Raw genomic sequence first — 12,129 nt, 5'->3', positions numbered from 1 at the left:
GGATCCATCCTTTTGTCCATTGAAGATTTTTCTACGTTCAGAGAGACAGAAAGCGAGCGAATGACAGCAAGCTGTCGGCAGATTACTGCAGTGGCGTATGATCCATGTGTAAAGAGCAGCCGTTTCTGCTAATGACTGTCCTCCGACTGAGATTTAACATGTGAAGGAAAGAAACACAGCTTTCATTTTTCTCACCACCACCACACAGAATAATACGGCCTGAATGTGTTTAAGAGCTTTGATATGGTGATATCCTAATACCTTTCATGCAGTCAGCCTGGGCTTTTTACTCTGAATACAATGTTTGTGTGTGCTGCATGTGTTTTGTATGACAGTATAAAGTATACAGCGCTCTTCCTCAGGGTTTGCCGCTTGACGTTGACAGCCGTAGCTCCTTTTTCTTCAGAGAAGAGACCCATCAGGACGTCTCTCTCCATGGCCTCGTGTCTTCATTTTGACACGTGTTTCCTTAAGCGTCTCGACTAGTGTTGACGGAGTTGCTTTTGGCTCATGAATGTTTCAGACGGTGCCATGTGGTTGCTTTTATACTTTTGTCATTTATTATTTTGCATTAGCATATTTTTTGCCTCAAAAGCATTTCTAGATCAGTACACTCCAGTTTTTTCTCCCAAAGTCTGAAGAGTTCATGTCTAGTTTTGCTTTAGTCGTACATCATTGCATCAGACTTTTACTATTGTTGAACACGTCGTCGTACTTCAAAATAAATACAGAAAGCGGTCCCATCCAGTTTAAAGAAACAGGTCATATACAGTTACAGGTAGCTCTCCAAAAACCTTAATGTACTCACTTTATGCCTTTATTTAATCTGTATGGCTTCTTATCTGTGGAGCACCCATGATGTATGGAAAAAGGCTGTTTCATATAATAAAAGCATACTTTGACCAATTATTGCTTTAAAACTATGATAATCATACAATCGGCCATATGTGATGTAACTGTATGTCTTCTGAAGACATATGATAGGTTTGTGTGAGGAACATACGGAACGAAAAAACGTATCAGATGGAGTCTTGGCAGATCACACTGAAACGTATGAGACATATGTTTTTCACATAAAACTATATGAGATCAAAGCAAAAACAATATACATTAAAAAAGTTTATCTTTTGTGTTTAATGGATGCAGAAAAGTCAGATTATAATTTTTCTGGTGAACTTTTATGTTGTTATTTTAGGTTTTGCATGAACTTAATGTGGAAGCAATATGAATCTGAACTCTTTCCCCGCCAGCGTAAAAAAAAAAAACTTGCCAGCGCCAGCATTTTCATGATTTTTTAAAAGTTTAATTCCGTCCAGAAAATGTTCTTTTTTTGTTTGCTTAATGATACAGTATACTAAATATATAAATAAACATACAGTATATCAAATGAAAGAACAGACCCTCTTGTTTTTAACAAACAAAAAAGGTTTCATCCTACCTTCATTAGTTCTCTTTTATCACCTCTCAAATATGGGTAGGTTTCTTCAAAAATCACAAATGTTGAGTATAAATCTGAGATAATTGCGTTTTTGTGAAAGACTTCTGATAAAAATCAGATTCGGAGCGAAGATCAAAACATACACAGAGTTTGAACTGTTTGACGTGAGGGGTTGCTTCCGGGTTGTATAAGTTGGGTAAGACTACTGGATAAACTTGATATTGGGAAGCGTTTTCTCTTAATTGACGAGTTAACTTGTCAATGGCGGGGAAAGAGTTAACAGCAGTTTTATAGGATGGTGCATGCTAGACATTAAGCATGTTCCAGATCTTTCTTTTGTTTGTTAAATGATTTACTTGAGAGCCACATTTATTTTATGCTTTTTCATAATAAAGTAATTCTGTGCAATCTCTCTTCTTCAGGAAAATCAAGAAGTCAGTCCAGTTCCCACAAGGAACGAATCTCCGGTGCAGCAACCTAACGGCAACCCGGTCAATAATTTTGCACCGCAAGCCATGGTAAACAACCGTGTTTACGAAGCTTCAGGTAAGTACAGGACACACAAATATTTATTCATTTTCTGGAGGATGCTGTTGACCGCTAATCTATTGTCTGTTTAATGTCACTTCTGTGTCCTTTAAATTTGATAATAATGGTAAACAAAACTATGTAATAGCATGATTGTAAATAAATGGATTAGTGGGTCATCATAAGGATGCATTTTTATACATCATCCGAAAGAGCTTTACATTGATGTATGGTTTGTTAGGATAGAATATATATGGTTGACTATTAAACCATTTTGAAAATCTGGAATCTGATTTTCGAAATCGAAATATTGAGAAAATTGTGTTTAAAGTTGTCCTAATAAAGTCTTAAGCTTTGCATCTACTTACAAAAATAAGTTTTTATATTTTTATGGTCAGAAATGTACAAAATATCTTTATTGAACATGATTTCACTTAATATCCTACAAATATACCAGTGCGACTGGTTTTGTGGTCCTAGGTCACACATAAGGTACAATGATGTGACGTTAACTATTTTGTGTCTGTGTGGTTTATTTAATGTAAAAGGGTTAAAATAAAAAATAAAAATTACTTGCATATTCTCTTTTCGAGGACCAAGTCAAAAATGTCTGGTTTTATTTCATTTTGAAAAAAATATTTTGGGGATAATTGCAAAAATGTCAATGTACCGGTCTATGTCAATGGGTGTAACTAGTATTTCTTTTTAAATTAAAATATAAATATATTCATAAAAAAATGTGGAATAAAATATAATCATCTAGTTTAGTGTAATATGATTTTTTTTACATAAATTTTTACATAATCTGTAAAAGATTATTTAGAAAACAAAGCTGTTTTCAGCATATGTCCAGACCAATAATACAAAAATGCATTAAAATTTACATTTAGTAATAACTAATAAAATGTATTTTTTTGTGATTTTTTTATGATTACGCTAACTTGCCATCAAGGTGGATAAAATATAATATTTCTCATTCTTTGGCACAATTGGTGGTAACACCATTTGACTTTTTCAGGTCCATCCAGTCTTAACTTTCATAAAAATGGTGCAAATATAATAAAATCAACATAAATACTCTATGTGCATTATAATATACCTGCTACATGCTTTTAAAACAAGTTTTTAAAAAGATTTTTGAATTTCTTGACTGCCAAATCGTTTTTGTCACTGACTCATAAATCAAACCTGTGTTATATTATAGCATCTTCAGTATAGTCATACTTCGCCAAGTATTTGTAAAATTCTTAATGTCACTTTATCAAGCAGCTTCTTGATATCTCACCCTAAAATTATTATTCTTATTAAAGTAATTTTTTGGACCATTTTTGCCTTTATTTAATAGAAAGTCTTCAAAGAGACGACTTAAAAGGAAAAATTTAAAGGATTATTTAGTGACCCTACATGATAGGTTATAGTCACGTAGGCAGCTGATTTTTATTTTGCTAGAAACTTTTGATAAGTTAGATTATAAAACTCACAGTTTCAAACTGTAAAAGTAATTGGTTTGCGTGTAATGTTAAGTCACCCAAACTCCCTCTGTGATAAGAAGCAAATGAAACGGATCACTTCTCAATAAAAGACGACATGAATTCATCACCATACATTACATCTGTGAGAGGAGAGAAACGAATACATTTTCTGTAGCTTTCCATTAAGTTTTCCAACTTATACAAGTTGGATATCTGCCCATCTCATCAATAGGAATGGAAAGATGATTTTTTTGCTTTCGCTTCCCTTTCGCTTTTATGCAATGAGGTCTGACCTTGAAATCATTAAGCTGATGAAATGGATTCTAAGTGGATCTTATTAGCATATCCGCAATTGTGCCGAGCGCTCGGGAACAGATAACAAACTGTTTTAAATTCACACGATTCTCTCTCCACGCTCTCCAGAGAGTTGCTGTGCCAACACAAAAGGCTTTTTTTCTGCGTTTTTCACAAACCATTGTTTACTGATTAGCGTCTGTTGTCTGTCAAAGTATCCCGCTATACTTTGGTCCTACAAAGTGGGTTGTGATATTTACAAGCTAATTTTACATTCATATTCATTGGCACAGTGTAAAATCGTAAAAATACAGGACGTCGCAGTGTTGAGTTTTAATGAGCTGTGCATATTTTTGTCATCGTTATTGCACAAAAGTAAATTTTTCATGAGATCGTATGTTGTTGCTGTCGGCTGTTGCAGTCGTCCTGCGATTTTGCTTGAACGATAAATGGCTAAATAGTGGAAGAAATGGGGACAGCAGTGCAGAAAATTGAGTAATAATAGAAAGATTTTGAACCAGTGGTACTCGCATTGATCAAAAGAATGTGCGGTCCTTGAAGTCGTCACAAACACAGCCGTGTGTGTTACTCACAAACATGTGCACGCACACACACACACATACACACTAATAGTAGATGATTCACAATTGAGTGCACATGGTCAAGTGGGTCTTATTTCTCATAATGGGAGGATTTTTCTGTGCTTTAAAGAAATAGTTCACTGAAAATTAAAACTCTGGAAACTCTTACATCAAACCCGTATCACTTTCTTCTGTGGTACACAGAACAAAATATACACTTTTCTGTAGACGGTTTCAGCAGCAACAACATAAACAAACGGCTTTTGTGGACTAAATGCAACTTTCATGAGACTTCAACACATTATTTATTGCAATTTTACAGTTTATTTTTGATAACAAGGGAAATAAATGACAAGTAAATTACCATCGTTCCATCATCATATCATATCAAATTATTCATTTTAGAGATCAGTTTAGCCACTAGCCAGACCGATAAATAAATACAGACCGGATGTTCAGTTCGGTTCAGGTGCGTAACTCGACAACGCGTGTGCGTTGGATAAAACCGTCTATACAATAAAAGTTTAAATACATCTCAAAATATGACACCATAACAGTAATGTAGTCTATGACTTATATTTCAAGTCTTTGATAATTTTATGGTGTTTTTAGGTCTTTTTGTAAAAAGAATTACTTTCTTACTTAGTCTTTTTGTCATGTTTTCAGTGCAAAATCTAATAATTCTAGTTTTTAGACAAAAAGTATACAATTGAATGAATTTGCGCTTAAAACAAGCTAAATAAATAAATAAAATGGCAATGGTGTAAGAAAGAAACTTTAAAATAAGTTTACTTTTTTCTTAAACATTTAATTTAAGAAAATTGATGAATTGAAGCAGAGATATTTTTTTCTTGGGTCATTTTGCTCATCAAGAAAATGCAGTATTAACTAGTACTAATTTTAATTAGTATTAATATACTATTATTGGATGATTGATTTTATTTAACACCTGGAGGAAACTTAAAATCAAGAAAAATATTCATGACGCTGTTGTAAAACTATTTGAACGAGTATTAACACTTAATGACGTTTTAATGACAAATTATATTTGTACCACTGTAGTTGAGGTCAAGAAAAATATTTATGACGCTGTTATAAAACTATTTAACAGAGTATTAACACTTAATTTCGTTTTAATGAAAAATGATATTTTTACCACTGTAGTTGAGGTCAAGAAAAATATTCATGACGTTGTCATAAAACTATTTGACAGAGTATTAACACTTAATGACATTTTAATGACAAATTATATTTGTACCACTGTAGTTGAGGTCAAGAAAAATATTTATGACGCTGTCATAAAACTATTTGAACGAGTATTAACACTTAATGACGTTTTAATGACAAATTATATTTGTACCACTGTAGTTGAGGTCAAGAAAAATATTTATGACGCTGTCATAAAACTATTTGAACGAGTATTAACACTTAATGACGTTTTAATGACAAATTATATTTGTACCACTGTAGTTGAGGTCAAGAAAAATATTCATGACGCTGTTATGAAACTATTTAACAGAGTATTAACACTTAATGACGTTTTAATGAAAAATGATATTTGTACCACTGTAGTTGAGGTCAAGAAAAATATTCATGACGCTGTTATAAAACTATTTAACAAAGTATTAACACTTAATGACGTTTTAATGACCAATGATATTTGTACCACTGTAGTTGAGGTCAAGAAAAATATTCATGAAGCTGTTATAAAACTATTTAACAGAGTATTAACACTTAATTACATTTTAATGAAAAATGATATTTGTACCATTATAGTTGAGGTCAAGAAAAATATTTTTGACGCTGTCATAAAACTATTTGACAGAGTATTAACACTTAATGACGTTTTAATGACAAATGATATTTGTACCACTGTAGTTGAGGTCAAGAAAAATATTCATGACGCTGTTATGAAACTATTTAACAGAGTATTAACACTTAATGACGTTTTAATGACAAATGATATTTGTACCACTGTAGTTGAGGTCAAGAAAAATATTTATGACGCTGTTATAAAACTATTTAACAGAGTATTAACACTTAATGACGTTTTAATGAAAAATGATATTTGTACCACTGTAGTTGAGGTCAAGAAAAATATTCATGACCCTGTTATAAAACTATTTAACAGAGTATTAACACTTAATGACGTTTTAATGACAAATTATATTTGTACCACTGTAGTTGAGGTCAAGAAAAATATTCATGACCCTGTTATAAAACTGTTTAACAGAGTATTAACACTTAATTACATTTTAATGAAAAATGATATTTGTACCACTGTAGTTGAGGTCAAGAAAAATATTCATGACGCTGTTATGAAACTATTTAACAGAGTATTAACACTTAATGACGTTTTAATGACAAATGATATTTGTACCACTGTAGTTGAGGTCAAGAAAAATATTTATGACGCTGTTATAAAACTATTTAACAGAGTATTAACACTTAATTTCGTTTTAATGAAAAATGATATTTGTACCACTGTAGTTGAGGTCAAGAAAAATATTCATGACCCTGTTATAAAACTATTTAACAGAGTATTAACACTTAATGACGTTTTAATGACAAATTATATTTGTACCACTGTAGTTGAGGTCAAGAAAAATATTCATGACCCTGTTATAAAACTGTTTAACAGAGTATTAACACTTAATTACATTTTAATGAAAAATGATATTTGTACCACTGTAGTTGAGGTCAAGAAAAATATTCATGACGCTGTTATGAAACTATTTAACAGAGTATTAACACTTAATGACGTTTTAATGACAAATGATATTTGTACCACTGTAGTTGAGGTCAAGAAAAATATTTATGACGCTGTTATAAAACTATTTAACAGAGTATTAACACTTAATTTCGTTTTAATGAAAAATGATATTTGTACCACTGTGGTTGAGGTCAAGAAAAATATTCATGACCCTGTTATAAAACTATTTAACAGAGTATTAACACTTAATGACGTTTTAATGAAAAATGATATTTGTACCACTGTAGTTGAGGTCAAGAAAAATATTCATGACGCTGTTATAAAACTATTTAACAGAGTATTAACACTTAATTACATTTTAATGAAAAATGATATTTGTACCACTGTAGTTGAGGTCAAGAAAAATATTCATGACGCTGTTATAAAACTATTTGACAGAGTATTAACACTTAATTACATTTTAATGAAAAATGATATTTGTACCACTGTAGTTGAGGTCAAGAAAAATATTCATGACGCTGTTATAAAACTATTTAACAGAGTATTAACACTTAATTACATTTTAATGAAAAATGATATTTGTACCATTATAGTTGAGGTCAAGAAAAATATTTTTGACGCTGTCATAAAACTATTTGACAGAGTATTAACACTTAATGACGTTTTAATGACAAATGATATTTGTACCACTGTAGTTGAGGTCAAGAAAAATATTCATGACGCTGTTATAAAACTATTTAACAGAGTATTAACACTTAATGACGTTTTAATGACAAATGATATTTGTACCACTGTAGTTGAGGTCAAGAAAAATATTTATGACGCTGTTATAAAACTATTTAACAGAGTATTAACACTTAATGACGTTTTAATGAAAAATGATATTTGTACCACTGTAGTTGAGGTCAAGAAAAATATTCATGACCCTGTTATAAAACTATTTAACAGAGTATTAACACTTAATGACGTTTTAATGAAAAATGATATTTGTACCACTGTAGTTGAGGTCAAGAAAAATATTCATGACCCTGTTATAAAACTATTTAACAGAGTATTAACACTTAATGACGTTTTAATGACAAATGATATTTGTACCACTGTAGTTGAGGTCAAGAAAAATATTCATGACGCTGTCATAAAACTATTTAACAGAGTATTAACACTTAATGACGTTTTAATGACAAATGATATTTGTACCACTGTAGTTGAGGTCAAGAAAAATATTCATGACGCTGTTATAAAACTATTTAACAGAGTATTAACACTTAATGACGTTTTAATGACAAATGATATTTGTACCACTGTAGTTGAGGTCAAGAAAAATATTTATGACGCTGTTATAAAACTATTTAACAGAGTATTAACACTTAATGACGTTTTAATGAAAAATGATATTTGTACCACTGTAGTTGAGGTCAAGAAAAATATTCATGACCCTGTTATAAAACTATTTAACAGAGTATTAACACTTAATGACGTTTTAATGAAAAATGATATTTGTACCACTGTAGTTGAGGTCAAGAAAAATATTCATGACGCTGTTATAAAACTATTTTACAGAGTATTAACACTTAATTACATTTTAATGAAAAATGATATTTGTACCACTGTAGTTGAGGTCAAGAAAAATATTCATGACGCTGTTATAAAACTATTTGACAGAGTATTAACACTTAATTACATTTTAATGAAAAATGATATTTGTACCACTGTAGTTGAGGTCAAGAAAAATATTCATGACGCTGTTATAAAACTATTTAACAGAGTATTAACACTTAATTACATTTTAATGAAAAATGATATTTGTACCATTATAGTTGAGGTCAAGAAAAATATTTTTGACGCTGTCATAAAACTATTTGACAGAGTATTAACACTTAATGACGTTTTAATGACAAATGATATTTGTACCACTGTAGTTGAGGTCAAGAAAAATATTCATGACGCTGTTATAAAACTATTTAACAGAGTATTAACACTTAATGACGTTTTAATGACAAATGATATTTGTACCACTGTAGTTGAGGTCAAGAAAAATATTTATGACGCTGTTATAAAACTATTTAACAGAGTATTAACACTTAATGACGTTTTAATGAAAAATGATATTTGTACCACTGTAGTTGAGGTCAAGAAAAATATTCATGACCCTGTTATAAAACTATTTAACAGAGTATTAACACTTAATGACGTTTTAATGAAAAATGATATTTGTACCACTGTAGTTGAGGTCAAGAAAAATATTCATGACCCTGTTATAAAACTATTTAACAGAGTATTAACACTTAATGACGTTTTAATGACAAATGATATTTGTACCACTGTAGTTGAGGTCAAGAAAAATATTCATGACGCTGTCATAAAACTATTTAACAAAGTATTAACACTTAATGACGTTTTAATGACCAATGTTATTTGTACCACTGTAGTTGAGGTCAAGAAAAATATTTATGACGCTGTTATAAAACTACACTAGTCAACATTTGAAGTGGATCAAAAAAGTTAATCAAAGTTGTCCAAAGACAAGAACGGGTGTTGGGAATTGGTTTTAAAACAACTTTTATGAAAGGTCTTGACCCACTTCAAATGTTGACTAGTATATTTGACAGAGTTTTAACACTTAATGACATTTTAATGACAAATTCAATTTGTATCACTGGTAAAAAGTGGTCTGTTGGCCATGACAAGTTATAAGGTATTGGTTAATGTCAAGTTGTCATAACAAAGACATCTCAAACAATATCATCTTTGCATTAAAAATGACATAATTGAACGAATGACACTTAATGACAGTTGTCATAAATGTGCCTAAGCTCTCCTTCATGTATATGACACGTATCATGTCATGATTATGAAGTCTTATGAACACCCCTTTAAGTAAAATGTTACCAGTTTTATTATATGGAAAATAAATTGCATGAGTTTGGAACTACATGTGTTACCTTTAGGGTGATCTATTGTAATAATGCGATCAATAATGGATCCGTTTCAAACAGGTCCGTTCAGATCCCATACCAGGAGACAGGAGTTGCCAGAGGAAGACTACGATGAAGACGGTTTCCCCCCTCCACCTTCTGAGAGGGACCTGATTGAAGTCAACCACCCACGCAGACACCTACAAGAACGGTTCGTTTGCTCATAAACCCCACCTCTTTTACTCCGTTTATGTGCGATAATGTAATGCTTTCATCATTAAACCAGATTTTCAGGCTCTTAATTTTTGTGCTCACTATCATTTCTGGGTGTCTTGATTGAAACAAGTAAATATAAAGCAGACATAGAGACAACAGTATGTGGAAAAATGCTTGATCCCATTAAATGGCTGTTGGTTCAGATGCAAATTCTTAAAATTTATATACAGTAATACCAGCTTGATCTCATGAGAATTTGTATTTTTACAAATGTAGTTAATCTTGGAAAAATAAATGATTAACAAAAAAAAAACAATATAGAACTCCCGCCCCTTACCCCAACGTCACAGGGGCAAAGGCAAATCGTACAAAAATGTATGTGGGATAGCATTGACAGTAAAGTACTCTAATAATAATTTTATTTATCGACAATTGCCCATACTTATAATCATTTTCTATGCATGTACTGTTAGACTGATAGATAACTGGTTATGCTGCCCATGTACGCAGTCATTGAAGGCATCATTGATGCATCACGTCACTTCCATTGTTCGTTTTAAAATCTTTTGAGTAAATTAAATGGTGTTCTGCTGTTTGACAATATATTTGACTTGATAATTCTCAATTTTAGTGCCGAGAGGGAACCTGTCACTATTATGGGCCATCCCACAAATCAACAATATCCCCAACGACAGAAAATCTTCGATCACCCCACCATGAAGACTTCCAAGAGCATGGATTTAGGTATGGAAACACATACTCCAACACGCTGATCCAACCATAAATCCCAAGCTTTAGGGGCTTTTAGACAAAGACTGCCGAGTTGCATTGAGAAAATACTTTTTTTATTGTCTCCAAGGTAACGGAGTGCTTCATCGTAAACTAAAGCTTCATAGTGACACACTTCTCTGCTAACTCTCACCACCTTCGGGAAACTTGAGAGATATTTCAGCGCTCCGCAACGGGAAGTTTTTGCCCGTTTCCAATTACGTTTCATTAGAGTGGAGTATTGGCTTCTTCGCTCCGCTACTGTGTTAATCTTCTCACCGCTGAAAGCTGATTGGTTTTCATTACGGACGTCTCATAGTGTCTCGCTTTGCTGCCATCTTTTATCCTCCTTCCAGACCTTTTCCCCTCTATTTATTTCTTTATCTCTTTCTCTCTCTTTCGATTTTCTCTGTAGATCGTGGGACCTATGCTTGAGTTGGTTTTATTGTCCTTTTTTATTGCTTTTTGATAAATGTGGATTTGGTTAGCGTCACGTTACATTTTTTTATTTCTCCGAATTTTGGGTGCCCCAGGGGTATAGCTGAATAAACAATGTGAATTAAAAAGCACCTTTGATATTATATATTTATGATGTTAAAACCAGGGGTATTCGACGTGGACCACCAAAAATACCTCTATACTGTAGCAACCCAAACTCTTTCAAAAACCCTGTAGCAGTGCTTAGGCAACCCCCTACACAACCTTAGCATGTGGCTGCAAATTTGGCTTCGGCAAGCACCATTAAAATGTTAGTTTTTATTTCCTCTGAAAAGTCTAGCTAGTTAAACATGTTCTGATAAAAGCCCGTTTGGCTCTAGCAAAGCACTTTCACCCAAAAGCAAAAGTGCATGGCCTTAACGCGTCCGGCAAACGAGAAAGCGAGTATTTTTCACATGAACTCTCGCCCAGAGAAACACACAGCGCTGCTAATGATGCGACTGGCAGAAGAAACCTCTTTTGGAGAGAGTCAAGCCGAGCCAAAGCTCTGAACTCTAGACCTCAGCCAAACACACGAGACACGCTTGACTGAGAAAAACCTTTCGTCAGTCAGCGTTTCGCAATATCACAGAGATGAAGAAAACAATATCCAGGCTCATATTGTGCTTTTGGAGTTGTTCTTCGTGTTGATGGATATATTTCAGCGATGGCTGGTTGAATGTTCTGCAAATAAATGAAATTACTTTTGGCTATTTGTGTTGGTCAT

The 12,129-nt window shown here is 32.5% G+C and overlaps 1 protein-coding gene across 5 annotated transcripts in view; it reads left to right on the top strand.

The window, feature by feature from the left end:
* The window catches only part of pard3ba (par-3 family cell polarity regulator beta a), a 168,281-nt gene that overhangs the window by 91,815 nt on the left and 64,337 nt on the right, over positions 1 to 12,129 (top strand). For all 5 annotated transcript variants that reach the window (XM_065254167.2, XM_065254164.2, XM_065254166.2 and 2 more), the window contains exons 13-15: positions 1,861 to 1,984; positions 10,023 to 10,152; positions 10,789 to 10,901. In XM_065254167.2, coding sequence (XP_065110239.1) covers positions 1,861 to 1,984; positions 10,023 to 10,152; positions 10,789 to 10,901 — 367 coding nt within the window. The remainder of the gene's footprint in view (positions 1 to 1,860; positions 1,985 to 10,022; positions 10,153 to 10,788; positions 10,902 to 12,129) is intronic.

This window comes from Paramisgurnus dabryanus, chromosome 4, assembly GCF_030506205.2.
Source record: "Paramisgurnus dabryanus chromosome 4, PD_genome_1.1, whole genome shotgun sequence".
In the NCBI taxonomy this organism is placed as follows: Eukaryota; Metazoa; Chordata; class Actinopteri; order Cypriniformes; family Cobitidae; genus Paramisgurnus; species Paramisgurnus dabryanus.
The sequence above is the reverse complement of the archived record's forward strand: the minus strand, read 5'-3'. Positions and strand labels throughout refer to the sequence as shown.